At 44.3% G+C, this 14325-nt stretch overlaps 1 protein-coding gene across 3 annotated transcripts in view; it reads right to left on the bottom strand.

Moving 5' to 3' along the window:
- Positions 1–14325, bottom strand: part of PDZRN3 (PDZ domain containing ring finger 3) — a 230987-nt gene that overhangs the window by 34662 nt on the left and 182000 nt on the right. Inside the window, exon 1 of one of the 3 annotated variants that reach the window (XM_069736468.1) lies at positions 2189–2386. The exons of the other annotated variants lie outside the window; for them this stretch is intronic. Coding sequence (XP_069592569.1) covers positions 2189–2257 — 69 coding nt within the window. The 5' untranslated portion in view covers positions 2258–2386. Of the gene's footprint in view, positions 1–2188; positions 2387–14325 lie in introns of those variants that run through there. 3 annotated transcript variants of the gene reach the window in all.

Raw genomic sequence — 14325 nt, 5'->3', positions numbered from 1 at the left:
TGGGCAAAGTTCTGTTACTAATTATTTTCTTCATTCATATTCTTAGCGAATAGGCTGGCAGCGTTGGCAGACATGGGCACGACCATATAATATGTGACGTATATTATATTATAGGACAAAGTGAGTGTAAATGCTGTCACCATAAGCTGATTATTATCGCGGATGAAGAATGGCATAAGGTCACGGCTGTCAATGTGCCAATCCACGACTGTCACTCTGGTTGTCAGAGCACGCACTGCCTAATAACCAATCTTGCAAATAAAGCAGAGATGGCGGAGAAGTCCTCCTAATGGCAAAATTGCTAAACTTTAGACAACTTGGCTTGGGGTAAAATTTCATCCTGACCCAACATTGCTCTACTTTTCATTTTTTTCCCCCCAGAAACAGCGCCTCCATTATTCACTGGCCGGGCCTGGTACTGCAGCATCGGAGTAAATGAGATTGGGCTGCCATACCATACAAAGCCAATAGACAAGTCTGTAAGTGGGTCGCAGTGTTGTAGCTGAAAACTAGCCCCCAAATTAACCCCCTCCCCCATGGTCATTAATGACACAGGGGGGGAGTTTCCCTTTAATATCAAAGTCCAATGTGGAGTTCTACATTCCAGATCATTCAGAGAAAATGTGCACGACGAAGGAAAGTAAATGTGTGTTAAAGGTGGATTCCACCCAACATTAGGACCCTCACAAATAGCAATGCATCGAATGCCAGTAACACCAGTGCAATTGGTACTTTACAGCATCTTAGGACTGGGGTACACATGTCTCAACGCTGAGAGTTTATTTATGGTCCCAATTTAAGGACCCTCAATTTTAAACGTCTCCTATATTAAGGTCTGGAAACAATTTGCTCTGGTTCCTTCTTATAGATGTAGCAGAGCTGAAAGGGTCATTTAATCATTGGCACCAATCTATGAAGAAGCTTCAGTCCTTACCCCCAGGTAACAGACCGATGACAACCCCAACCGTGCTACATCCCTACAAGGGACCATTTTTGTAGAAATCATTCTCCCTAGGACCCGGCAGCGCTTTGTACATTAAAGGACCGTGATTCCCCGCTGTCAGATAACAAGGTGACGGGGAAGCTCGCTCACGCTCTGCGCACTCGCAACCTTGTTCTTGCCAACTTCAGTCCTTCCGAAAACACAAAAGCCGCGCAGTCCTTTCATGAGAGATGAAATCGGAAAATGGGTTTATATTCCCCGGCACGTCTATCTCGAATTCCCCCGCCGCCTCGGAGGCATTAAACCGATCCCGTCTTCCAGAACAACCTTGATAATCGTGACCGGATACAAACTGGGGGGCCCTGAGGCATCTAGGGTGGGTGTCATGTGTTGGCATGCAAGAGAGCGCACGCTACCTGTGCCAGTTTGGCAATAAACAGCAGCTTGGGGGGGTGTAACGGAATCAATCCTTTTTCCCGGTGGCATGCAGATGTAGCAGAGCTAAGTTCCACAGATATAGCAGTACCGAGTTGGTCGTTTTGGAAAACTAACCGGTTATGATAGATAAACCCGCTCAGCTCTGCTACATGTATACTCATCTACCTGTGCCAATTTGTCAATAAACAGCAGCTTGGGGGGTGTAACGGAATCAACCCTTTTCTTTCGGTGGCATGCAGATGTAGCGGAGCTAAGTTCCACAGATATAGCAGATCTGAGTTGGTCGTTTTTTGAAAATGTATCGGTTATGATAGATAAACCCGCTCAGCTCTGCTACATGTATACTCATCTACCTGTGCCAATTTGGCAATAAACAGCAGCTTGGGGGGTGTAACGGAATCAACCCTTTTCTTTCGGTGGCATGCAGATGTAGCAGAGCTAAGTTCCACAGATATAGCAGATCCGAGTTGGTCATTTTGGAAAATTAACCGGTTATGATTACAGATAAACCCACTCAGTTCTGCTACATCTATACTCATCTGTGCCAATTTGGCAATAAACAGCAGCTTGGGGGGTGTAACGGAATCAATCCTTTTCTTTCGGTGGCATGCAGATGTAGCAGAGCGAAGTTCCACAGATATAGCAGATCCGAGTTGGTCGTTTTGGAAAATTAACCGGTTATGATGACAGATAAACCCGCTCAGTTCTGCTACATCTATACTCATCCTCCGGATTTTGTAATGATGCATATGAGTGAAATACATTTTTTTGTTTCCCCCTCCCCATGCTTTTAGAATGAAGAATTACCTGGCAAACTTCATAGAGTAATTTGTATTCCTCGTCTGCTCTCCTGAGGCTGCATAAGCTGCATCCCATGGTTATAGGATGCGACACATATCCGTCTAGAGGAGCGCGTCCGGAGGATGCAGGCACATTGATGCTGCACCCTTGGTGACAGGAGGCAGTGTGTGTGTGCCTGTCCTCTGCTGTGCTGCCTCGCACCGCACAGCCCTCCCTCCAGTGCCTGCCTTGCTGTGCAGTGGTCCAGTGCACACACTAAATACCGCTCCTCATGCATATTAATCAGCTCTCATTGACTATTCAGATTCAGGCAGTGATATGGAGACCAGAACTGGGAACTGTGACAAGCGACTTCAAGAGCGACACGGAAAAAAAAGACAAAATCCTGAACGCTTCTGTCAAAATAAATATAGGATTTTTAGATATATATTATTTTATACAATCGTAGACGTAGAACACGATAAAATGCATCTGAATCTGTTTTATTGTTACCTAGCTTCACCCATGACACCGTAGCAGAGGCACTCGCCATAAAAAAAAAAATTCTACCTAAAATTTTAAAATTCGAAATGAGCGGTAAATGATATTTAACTGTCTCAAGGTTCTATCCAATCCAGAAAAAAACTGTTAGCAAAGACTGTAACATTTACTATTGGGTAGACTAGAAAACATGTGAAACATGTGCAGCCATATTTGTTATCATCCATCTTTCTAAAGTACAGATAGAATTTTTTTTTTCTTGGGAAGAAATGTCTATTAAAAGGAACTTGTCACCTGCCATAAATATGTAATTTCTGTAGCTGGTGTAAACGCCGCTGTTCTCCTGAATCCGGCGATGTTTTTCTTTTGTTCCTACGCCTCTCGGATCCAGAGATATGGCCTCCTCTTCCTCGCATCTAAGTCTAGTCTTGTTGTACAAGAGGGCGTCTCAACTCTTCTTGAAGACCACGCCCACTTAAGTAACAAGACTAGATTTATAGACAGAGAAAAAAGGGGCTGTATCTCAGGATCCGAGAGGCGCAGGAACGAAAGAAAAACAGCACTGGATTCAGGAGAACAACGACATTTACACCAGGCCAAAAAATTACATATTTATGCCAAGTGACAAGTCCCCTTTAAAAGGTGGTCATATGCTCTTTCAGTTAAAAAATACAAATTTAAGTCCTTTTAGAGTGGTTGTTCTACCTGGCATATGACACCCACTGAAATAAATCCGTCCATGTAAAACACGATGGCATGGAGTCCTCCAGTTACTCTTTCCAGTGGTTCTCCACTTTAAGTAGTGTCCATCTATACATGGCTTTGGGGTGCAGTAACACTTTATATTAACCAAAATTTTAATTAACTGTCATTGATCTTATAGATACAACATCCTAAGAGTTGGCCCTATTTATTCTCTAGATATAGACCTTAGCTATTGATGATCTACTTGAGACTCCTCGGAGATCTCCCAGCAGATCTTCATCTTCTGCTCCTAGGATCTATGAAGTCTTTGTAATGAGATCATAATCTGTCTGTCTCCAAAAGATGGACTACATCTTCTCTTGGAGGAGAATCTGGAGACCCCCCACATACACATTAGACCGTCGGCTGATCCCATCGATATTGGATGATTTTAGTCTACTGTGCATGGTGGCCCTAAGTCTTTGATAACTTTGGGAGGAACATCATCTTCTCCCCCTGTAAATGATTACCAGTGGATGGATGGAACGGATTATGGATTTATGCAATGGAAATTTGTGGGCGGTATTATTTTAGAACTGTGTGGCGGTATTATATGAACTGTCCTCATAGTGACCATGAATGGTCTTGGCTCTCAGGGTTATTTAAGGTCAGCCCAGTATACGAATAAACCTTATAACTTTCCTATTTACGAACTGTCTGGCCATCTAGAAAACTTTCCGCTCCTCCGAGGCCACACGGTTTTTCTCTCTCCAGTGCCTCAAACTTCTACAGAAATTCATGAATTAAATATTGTATATTAACACTCATCCCAAGACGACAGCCGCCGGTCTGAGCTCGGGTATATAACACCCAGGGATGTGTAATTTTTTCCTTACTAATCGTCTACCTTAGACGAAAAGTTATACCAGAACCTGACAAGATGCCACTGGTAAAAAAGTGACATGTTGTCATCCGTCAGTGTGAAGGAGCAGAAATATATGCCGGAGACAGACTGGCAGCTTAGGAAAAAAAATATGACTGCTCATCCAAATGGTTGACTTCACATTAAAACTGTGAAAACTTTACAAACGCAGGCAAAATACAAGACAGTTCTCCTCCATTCACAGCCAAAGTTGCACCTTGAATTTGATAACTGCCTTTTTTTGACCATGAACAGCGCCACACCTGTCCGCAGGTTGTGTGTGGTACTGCAGCTCAGCCTCAGAGAGGACAACCTGTGGACAGGTGTGGAGACAGTTCTTGACTTTGTTTTTTGGTCATCCAGGATATGTCATGCCAAGAGGAAACATAAGGAAGCAAGGAAATATTTAGCCCAGTAGTAAAGGCCGAGTTGGTCCTTCAAAATTCTCAAGGATCCTATAGCTGACTCCAGTTTTGACACACAAAAACACCCTCCTATTAGACCAAGACATCAAACGTAAAGCAGAGGACAAAACAAGAGCTTAATGATTAAATTTGGAAGTATATTTGTTAAGTATATTTATTTTGTCCAAACCTGATGATTTCAGAAGGGACCATCCGACTATGGAGGTCTCTGGACTATCCTTGGTCAGAAGATGTAAGGATAAAGAAGGATCGGACGTGTTGAATTTTTAATTATCTAAAATGTTTTTCTCGAAGGCAGCAGCCTGCCCCTTCATTTCTCCCGAAAACATGAAATCCCCTAAAGCCTAGGTGGCTGTAAGTAAGGAGGTTAGTGCTGGTCTTCCAGTAGGTATATGGTTCCTCCAAAGGTGACCACCCAAGGCTGTGATCAGCAGCAGAGGTCAATAGCAATGTCCATTTACTAGTAACGTGCCCTGATGGCAGATTGTAGCCACACACCGAACAATGGTAAATGTGAGAGGGGTCTCACTTGTGCATGAGTGAACTTTTAACCTGCCTTTCAGGAATTCTAAATCCAACCTAATTTCATTGTATCCCCCCTTACCCTGACCCCTTCCTATGCTCTCAATCTTCCTAATCCTTTACTAGCGAGTGCTATACAGTGTTAAATGAGTCATTTACTCACAAAAATGGATGTTTGCTGGACAGTTAAACCCCCAGCTATTGTTCAGGCCTAATGCTGCGCTAATGTGATTACCGACCGATCAGCAGCGGGGTTTGCAGGGTGATGTCAAGACAGCAACATAGATGTCCCTCAATATATGGTCCTGCTAACAACGCTGGGGGGCCGAAATGCAAAGGGGAAATCAATGGAAGATTCTTGGAAATGGAACAGATAGCATAATAAGGCTATGTGCACACGTATTCTTGGCCACTGCTGATTTTTCCGCAGCAGATTTGATAAATCTGCAGGGCAAAAATGCTGCGTTTTTGCTGCAGATTTATCGCGGATTTACCGAGTTTTTTCTGTGGTTTTCACTGCGTTTTTCCATAGGAGCAGCTGTAAAACCGCTAAGGAATCCACAGAAAGAAGTGACATGCTGCAGAATGTAAACCGCTGCGTTTCCGCGCGTTTTTTCCCGCAGCATGTGCACAGCGCTTTTGGTTTCCCATAGGTTTACATTGAACTGTAAACTCATGGGAAACTGCTGCGGACCCGCAGCTGCGGAAACGCTGCTGGTCCGCAGCAAAATCCGCATCGTGTGCACATACCCTAAGGAACAAAATGGAAAAAAACAAGTGGAAAGTGACAATTGTATGAGGAATATATAAGTTTTGTATCAGAGCAGGTCATAGACATAGTGTGCCGACAAAATACACTGAACTCTCCTCTGAGAACAGAGACATAGTGTGCTGACAGGACACAGCGATTTCTCCTTGGAAAACAGAGACATAGTATTCCGACAGAAAACAGTGATCTCTCTTTGGAGAATTAAAAAATAGCGTGCCGACAGGATACAGTGAACTCTCCTCGCATAAAAGAGACATAGTGTGCTGACAGGACACAGTTAAAGGGTTATTTCTATCTTCTGATTCACTATGTCACTTACCCTATGTGCAGTAGCTTAGGTATCCATGATTAAATTCACATCAGGAATCCGAGTTGTTTGTTCACAAGAAAGAGTATTCACAAAGTTTTTAGGTAAAGACACCATTACACTGTATTCTTTAGGTCCCCATAATAATAATTTTATTTCTATAGTGCCAACATATTCCGCAGTACAGTACAATTGAGCGTGCCATATCTCCCTCAGGCCTCGCGCTTGACATAACACACTAGGCCTCATTTTGCCCATAGCAACCAATCACAGCGCGGCTTTCATTTTATAAATAGCCCTGGTAAAATTAAAGCTGAACTGTTATTGGTTGCTATGGGCAACAAACAATTATGATAAATTTCCCAATAACAACTTTCTGCCTCCATTCCTTAGCCCCCGATTCTACATTCCTGCTTTCCCTTACCCCACTACGAGAGCCATTACGCCCAATCAGCCATGTTTGCATACACTAAATTTAAGTAAAGGGTATCGCCTAACAGATCCTCTTAAAGGGAAAGTACAACTAGAAACAATAAGTCTGCAAGACTTTCTGAAAGTGCCTTCTGAGATTTCGATCTTTATTTTATTAGCCATAGATGCTGAAAGGGAAGGCCTTTATTAAAGGGACACGTCATGTAGCATGTCAGTAGGGGCGGTCGCTGCCGTTGCCAACCAGCCGAAGATGGCTCTGGTCTATGCTGTGAACACATTGCTATCCAGCCTCATAATTCATTTAAAGACCAGAAGGTGCAAAATTTGGCGAAAATAAGGACCCAGTGACATGATGACGATAAATGATATAGTAATAGTGGCCATTGTTTACTGCTTGCACCATACGTATTACCAGCCATCGAGTCATAGGGTGATTTTTCACGGGCATATTATTATTATTAATATATGAGGTTCATATGAAAGTGCAGAAAGGAAATTAAATGCGCTGTCGAAATGGTGGTTCATAAATGACCTTCACTACACGCAATCATCCTATCCATGAATTATCAAAAGCTCCATCAGCGAGTGCCATGGATTCCCATCATTCACATGGCCCTGCGATACGGCGTCAACTGATGGTTAAGTGTTGTATAGTAGTGTGGTATAATGGCATGGTGGGGAATGGGTTAAACTTGCATTATATGGTGAAAACCAGGGACAATGGGGACGGATGGTACATAGTGGGGGCGATGGGGTCGGATGTTATACCCCAGGGGCAATGCAGCTGGATGCTATATAACAGGGGGTGATCGGGTCGGATGTCATATACCGGACAGATGATGGGGCCGGATGTCATATACCGGACAGATGATGGGGCCGGATGTCATATATCGGGCAGGTGATGGGGCCGGATGTCATATACCAGGCAGGTGATCGGGTCGGATGTTATATACCGGGCAGATGATGGGGCCGGATGTCATATACCGGGCAGTTGATGGGGTCGGATGTCATATATCGGGCAGGTGATGGGGCCGGATGTCATATAACGAGCAGGTGATGGGGCCGGATGTCATATACGGGGCAGGTGATGGGGCCGGATGTCATATACCAGGCAGGTGATGGGGCCGGATGTCATATACGGGGCAGGTGATGGGGCTGGATGTCATATACCAGGCAGGTGATGGGGCCGGATGTCATATACGGGGCAGGTGATGGGGCCGGATGTCATATACTGGGCAGGTGATGGGGCCGGATGTCATATATCGGGCAAGTGATGGGGCCGGATGTCATATACTGGGCAGGTGATGGGGCTGGATGTCATATACCAGGCAGGTGATGGGGCCGGATGTCATATACCGGGCAGGTGATGGGGCCGGATGTCATATACTGGGCAGGTGATGGGGCCGGATGTCATATATCGGGCAAGTGATGGGGCCGGATGTCATATACTGGGCAGGTGATGGGGCTGGATGTCATATACCAGGCAGGTGATGGGGCCGGATGTCATATACGGGGCAGGTGATGGGGCCGGATGTCATATACTGGGCAGGTGATGGGGCCGGATGTCATATATTGGGCAAGTGATTGGGCCGGATGTCATATACTGGGCAGGTGATGGGGCTGGATGTCATATACTGGGCAGGTGATGGGGCCGGATGTCATATACCGGGCAGGTGATGGGGCCGGATGTCATATACTGGGCAGGTGATGGGGCTGGATGTCATATATCGGGCAAGTGATGGGGCCGGATGTCATATACTGGGCAGGTGATGGGGCTGGATGTCATATATCAGGCAGGTGATGGGGCCGGATGTCATATACGGGGCAGGTGATGGGGCCGGATGTCATATACTGGGCAGGTGATGGGGCCGGATGTCATATACCGAGCAGATGATGGGGCCAGATGTCATATATCGGGCAGGTGATGGGGCCGGATGTCATATACCGGGCAGGTGATGGGGCTGGATGTCATATACAGGGGGCAATGGAGCTTACATGTTCTATACCAGGTGGTGATGGGGTCAAATGTTATACCCCAGGGGCAATGGAGCTGGATTTTATATACTGGGGGAGTTGATGGGGCTAGATGTTATACCCCAGTGGCAATAGAGCTGGATGTTATATACTGAGGGGTTATGTGGCCAGATGTTATATAGCAAGATAGCAAGGGCAATTATGGCCGGATGTTATACAGTGGAACTGAATGAGAAACCTAAATTCAATGATTAAGAAGTGTGTCGTTGATACTTTTCTCCATACAGTGTATATGACCCCCTCACTTTTCAGCAACAAACCAAATAATAGATTTTACTGCATTACATAAGTAAATCATTGGCTCAACGTGTAATGGGAGCAGACATGTAATGGGAGCAGACAAAGACTTCCTATGAGCTTACAAATCTAGGACCATTCATACAGACAGCCCCGGGCCATACACATTGTAAGATCAAGAGTCAATGCCATTAGCGAGCTGTAGACTAGGGCTGTGCTTATTTATACATAGGGTGAACAGTGAAGGGCATAGAAATTCTTTAATAGTTTTAATCAATCAAGTATAAAAAAAATGCTAATTTTGTAGCTTCGTTAATTAAGTAGATTCTGAAAAATCATTTCTACAAACCATTTAGCATAATTTGATTCTTTCATCAGATGTGGATAGTTTGGTTTCTTCATTCATAGGGAAGACACAGCACATTTCAATAGTGGTTACACTTAAACAATCCCAATATTACTATTATCCAGTATGACTCTGTATGAAAAGTTAAGTAACTTTGTAAATACTTTATTCTTGTATCACTTCTGACGGAGACTAAAGTATTTAGAAAGATACTCACCTTTTTCATGGTGGGCCATCTATCTGTCTATATATACACATATACAGGCACACACTACTTGACAGGGTTGTGTAGATGTGTTGATTTTAACTACCAGATCCACGTCGATCAGTGATCACTTTTTAATTAAGCACAATTATTCATCACCCAGCTTTCCCAGATTCATGAATGCAAAATCTGGCTAACTACACAGAGATACCACTCCCATTTCTGTATGAAACGATGAGGATTGTCTCAATGGAGTATTTAGGCTTTTATCTAACTTGGGTAACAATTACATTTTGTGCCCTAGCCCTGTATCTAAATACCCTGATCATGGCTGGGTGGCTTGTTGGTGCCTTCCATTAGCATTCAGGCCAGGACACTTACCCACTGAGTCCCTTTCTCCCTAGTTATGCCCCTAGTTTATCCATGCAGGAGGCTGGCATACCTGAAGTCTGCCAAAGTACTTGCAAGTCTTACTTAGCTTTCCCAAAATGAGATAAAACTAAAATAGGGTTGGTCTCTTATTCTGGACCCTCATCTGTTACCTAGAACCAAGGCCAGAGACTTGGAGGGTCTATCACTGAGTGATGTGGACTAAATATTTTATAAAATATAACTTTTATTTAACTAATTAAAAATACAATATCAAATTAGTCCACCTCAATCAGTGATATATTGTTTAATAGGACTATTGGAGTCTTATAAGTCCTCATTCAGTGATTCCATAGACTTGGAAGACCCAGAAGGTACTGTGTGTACTACCTTATTTCACCTGCGGAGGCACTGTAGGGAAATGAAACACTTGATCCCAGGATCTCCCAATGATTACAGCTAATTGTTGGTAATCTCAGTTGACATTCTTGTAATCAACCTATTTTGCAGAACTCTTCTAACTAAAAGTGTATATCAAAAGCGGTCCACCCCCATTAAATCCAATTTCTGTTACTACAAGTACTTGACTCATCTCATTTTTTTAAAAATGATCCCTCTCTACTTTTAGCTTGTGGTTACGTTATGACAGTGGCAGAATCGTCTGCATATTAAATATACCCGTGTTATACAACTCATTTAAAAGAACCCCGATGTCACCCGCTCTGCAGCGGCGCGGTCCAGTCAATAATAACGAGAAACTTTTTAATGGGCTGACGAAATCCTGATCACACAGCCTTTGAAATGCAATTTTTTTTTTCCTGCTTGAATTCGCAGCATGCCAGAGATAACATCTAATTAATGCTTAATATATGCACCTTTTCGTTATAGGGGCAACTAACGACTAAAACCCAGTGTAATGATGTAATCTAGCTTGTCAAAAATAGAGAGAAGGGACTTGGAGACAGAAGGCAGGGCAGTGTCAGGGGACCCCGGGTGACATGTCATCCTCTAATTAACTAAGTGTTCCTGTAAACTGTCAAAGTCAGCCATTGCCCCTGCCCCATCGCCTATAAATATTCATCTACGGCTGCCGCAACAACTCCCCGCTCCCATCCCCGGCGCTGTAGCGGAACATGTCTGCCCGACCGCCGCTCATCCCAGTTTTCACACTCAAAGGCTTAAATTCTGAATAAACTAGTGTTGATCCACTTGGACGGGGAGGAATTGATTTCCAAATAATTATAGACAGTCTATATTGAAAAACTAATTACATCTCTGCTGTTAGCAAAGTCAAAACTTGTTAGTCTCCGTCACAAGTGATTTAGAAATAAAAATAATCTTTTTCCTGAAATCTTCAAGGTAAAAAAAGTAGTTAACGAGGGTCTCCGAACACTGCGGAACAAAAAAATATATACTTTATGGATTATCTTATCTATATACCCCAATGCTCTGCAGGACTTTATTTGAACGGTCTACGTGTAATACTACATTTCTCCAGCAGTGGCCACTGTGGGATAAACGTGGAGGTTTCAATCACCAGATCCTCGTCGATCAGTGATCATTTTTTTTTTTTAAATATTGTGAGCTTTATTTCAAGGGGTATCTCGAAAATCAAAATTCCAAAGTTTTCTCTCATTCTGTCCCTTATATTTTGAATTAAAGGGGTATTTCAAAAATCAAAATTCGAAAGTTTTTTCTCATTCTGTCCCTTTTATTTTGAATTGATCGACAGTGCACATGCTTGACCCCCAGCTCCATTGAAATGGGGGACATTGGACCCCTGATCTGCTGATTAGTGGGTGTCCCAGCCATCTTATACTGGATAGATTTGTTAATGAGGAGACTGGGAAAGCCGAGCGAAAATAGATTATAATGGCTGACTGTATTGGCGCTCACCCAGCTTTCCCACTTTCCTCAATATAGATCTGACTACTAGCTGTAAAGTCTTTTTTTTTTTTACTTCTGCCATCTTTGAAGCACAGTATAGTGTGTAATAACAGAGCAGAAAGGTCGCCAGTCAGATATTCTGTGTGATTTCACTCAGATAGGGGAATAAATGGCAGCACAGATCGGTGATGTATATGTCATCCCCGCCGCTGTCAGCGCCACAACCTTCCTGTTTGATGGAAATCCGCCCCCCTTGCGCAAGGACCTTCTTAAACTGGCGTAGCACAAATGTTGAATATGTTGACTTGAAATGTCTGCAGGGAGCATATGTTACGGATCAAAGGAATCGCTGATTAATCCAACAGAGACACACGTCTGTCACATCGGTCATGCCACACTACACCATCCACAATTACCGCCAAGAAAGACTGCACCATGGCAGCAGCCCCCCATAACCTCAACCAAGAGCGATTCTCCCATCCACCCAAGTCATCCGTCAGCATAGCCCGTTTACAGATAGTGGTTGGGATCAGACGAAAATGAGCAAAATTAAAGGATTAGGCAATACCCGACATATGGTTTTGATAAATTGGACGTGGAATGACTATTGATAAAACTACTGAACATTTTTCAACACCAAACGTAGAGGTAAATAATAAAACTCTGACTTCCTGCAGCCACCACTAGAGGGCACTTAGGAGCTTAGTGCATACAGGTTTATATTGAGCCCAATGATAATAATACAGTGCACAGTGAGGTCCCCCTAGTGGTGACTACAGGAAGACTGTATTTAAATGGGTTGTCCACTTTTGAGGACATTTTCGTCCCACTTAAATACATAAATTTGGGGCTCGCTGACCTCCTTCCCAAAAATTGACAAGTATGTCCCAGTGTGATCTTTCCAATTGGAGGTGAGGGGCTCTTCCGTCCTGCCGATCGCCCATCACTTTCCTCGCTCTTTTAATATGTGATATTTCTAAGATGGTATCAACATCACCCTCGAGTCTCGACTAACAGATCACAGCTATCAGTCACCTGTCAGACATCTGCACCGGCCTCAGCGCTGACAGTCGTACTGTGAGCAACACGGAGGGACTGTACACATCAACATGCTGACATCTCCCAAAATAAAAAAAGACATAAAAAATGAAAGGAGTTTGGGGGAAGAGACGCATCAAATTATCCAACTCCCCCGAGTCATTATGGCATCGGAGAACTTCTCAGCGCTGCCAAATTATTTTTGCAAGACTGATCTTACTGGAGGAGGAATCCTGGCAAGTCCCAGGTGGCATTGGGTCCATAAAGACAGTTTGATTAACTGCAGATCATGAATAAAACTGGTGGAGGGGATACAAACCTCGAAGGGTTAATGGTGGTATCACAGTGCTACATGTACTTCTATAGCTCAGCACTACTAACTATTGTGCAGTACTCCCAGCGCTCAGTACTACTTCCATGCACAGTCCTGCTTGTGTTATCAGTACCACTTATAGTGCCCAGTACTACTCCTAGTGCTACTCCTGGTGCCCAGTGCTACTCCTAGTGCCCAGTACTACTCCTAGTGCTACTCCTAATGCCCAGTACTACTCCTAGTACTACTCCTGATGCCCAGTACTACTCCTAGTGCTACTTCTGGTGCCCAGTACTACTCCTGATGCCCAGTACTACTCCTAGTGCTACTTCTGGTGCCCAGTGCTACTCCTGATGCCCAATACTACTCCTAGTACTACTTCTGGTGCCCAGTGCTATTCCTGATGCCCAGTACTACTCCTAGTGCCACTTATGGTGCACAGCGCTACTCCTAATGCCCAGTACTACTCCTAGTGCTACTTCTGGTGCCCAGCGCTACTCCTGATGCCCAGTACTACTCCTAGTGCTACTTCTGGTGCCCAGCGCTACTCCTAATGCCCAGTACTACTCCTAGTGCTACTTCTGGTGCCCAGTGCTACTCCTAGTGCCCAGTACTACTCCTAGTGCTACTTCTGGTGCCCAGTGCTACTCCTGATGCCCAATACTACTCCTAGTACTACTTCTGGTGCCCAGTGCTATTCCTGATGCCCAGTACTACTCCTAGTGCCACTTATGGTGCACAGCGCTACTCCTAATGCCCAGTACTACTCCTAGTGCTACTTCTGGTGCCCAGCGCTACTCCTGATGCCCAGTACTACTCCTAGTGCTACTTCTGGTGCCCAGCGCTACTCCTAATGCCCAGTACTACTCCTAGTGCTACTTCTGGTGCCCAGTGCTACTCCTAGTGCCCAGTACTACTCCTAGTGCTACTTCTGGTGCCCAGTGCTACTCCTAATGCCCAGTACTACTCCTAGTGCTACTTCTGGTGCCCAGTGCTACTCCTGATGCGCAGTACTACTCCTAGTGCTCAGAACTACTCCTAGTGCCCAGTACTACTCCTAGTGCTCAGTACTACTCCTAGTGCTACTTCTGGTGCCCAGCGCTACTCCTAATGCCCAGTACTACTCCTAGTGCTACTTCTGGTGCCCAGTGCTACTCCTAATGCCCAGTACTA

This window comes from Ranitomeya imitator, chromosome 8 (assembly GCF_032444005.1).
Source record: "Ranitomeya imitator isolate aRanImi1 chromosome 8, aRanImi1.pri, whole genome shotgun sequence".
Taxonomy (NCBI): domain Eukaryota; kingdom Metazoa; phylum Chordata; class Amphibia; order Anura; family Dendrobatidae; genus Ranitomeya; species Ranitomeya imitator.
This window is presented reverse-complemented; position numbering and strand designations above follow the sequence as displayed.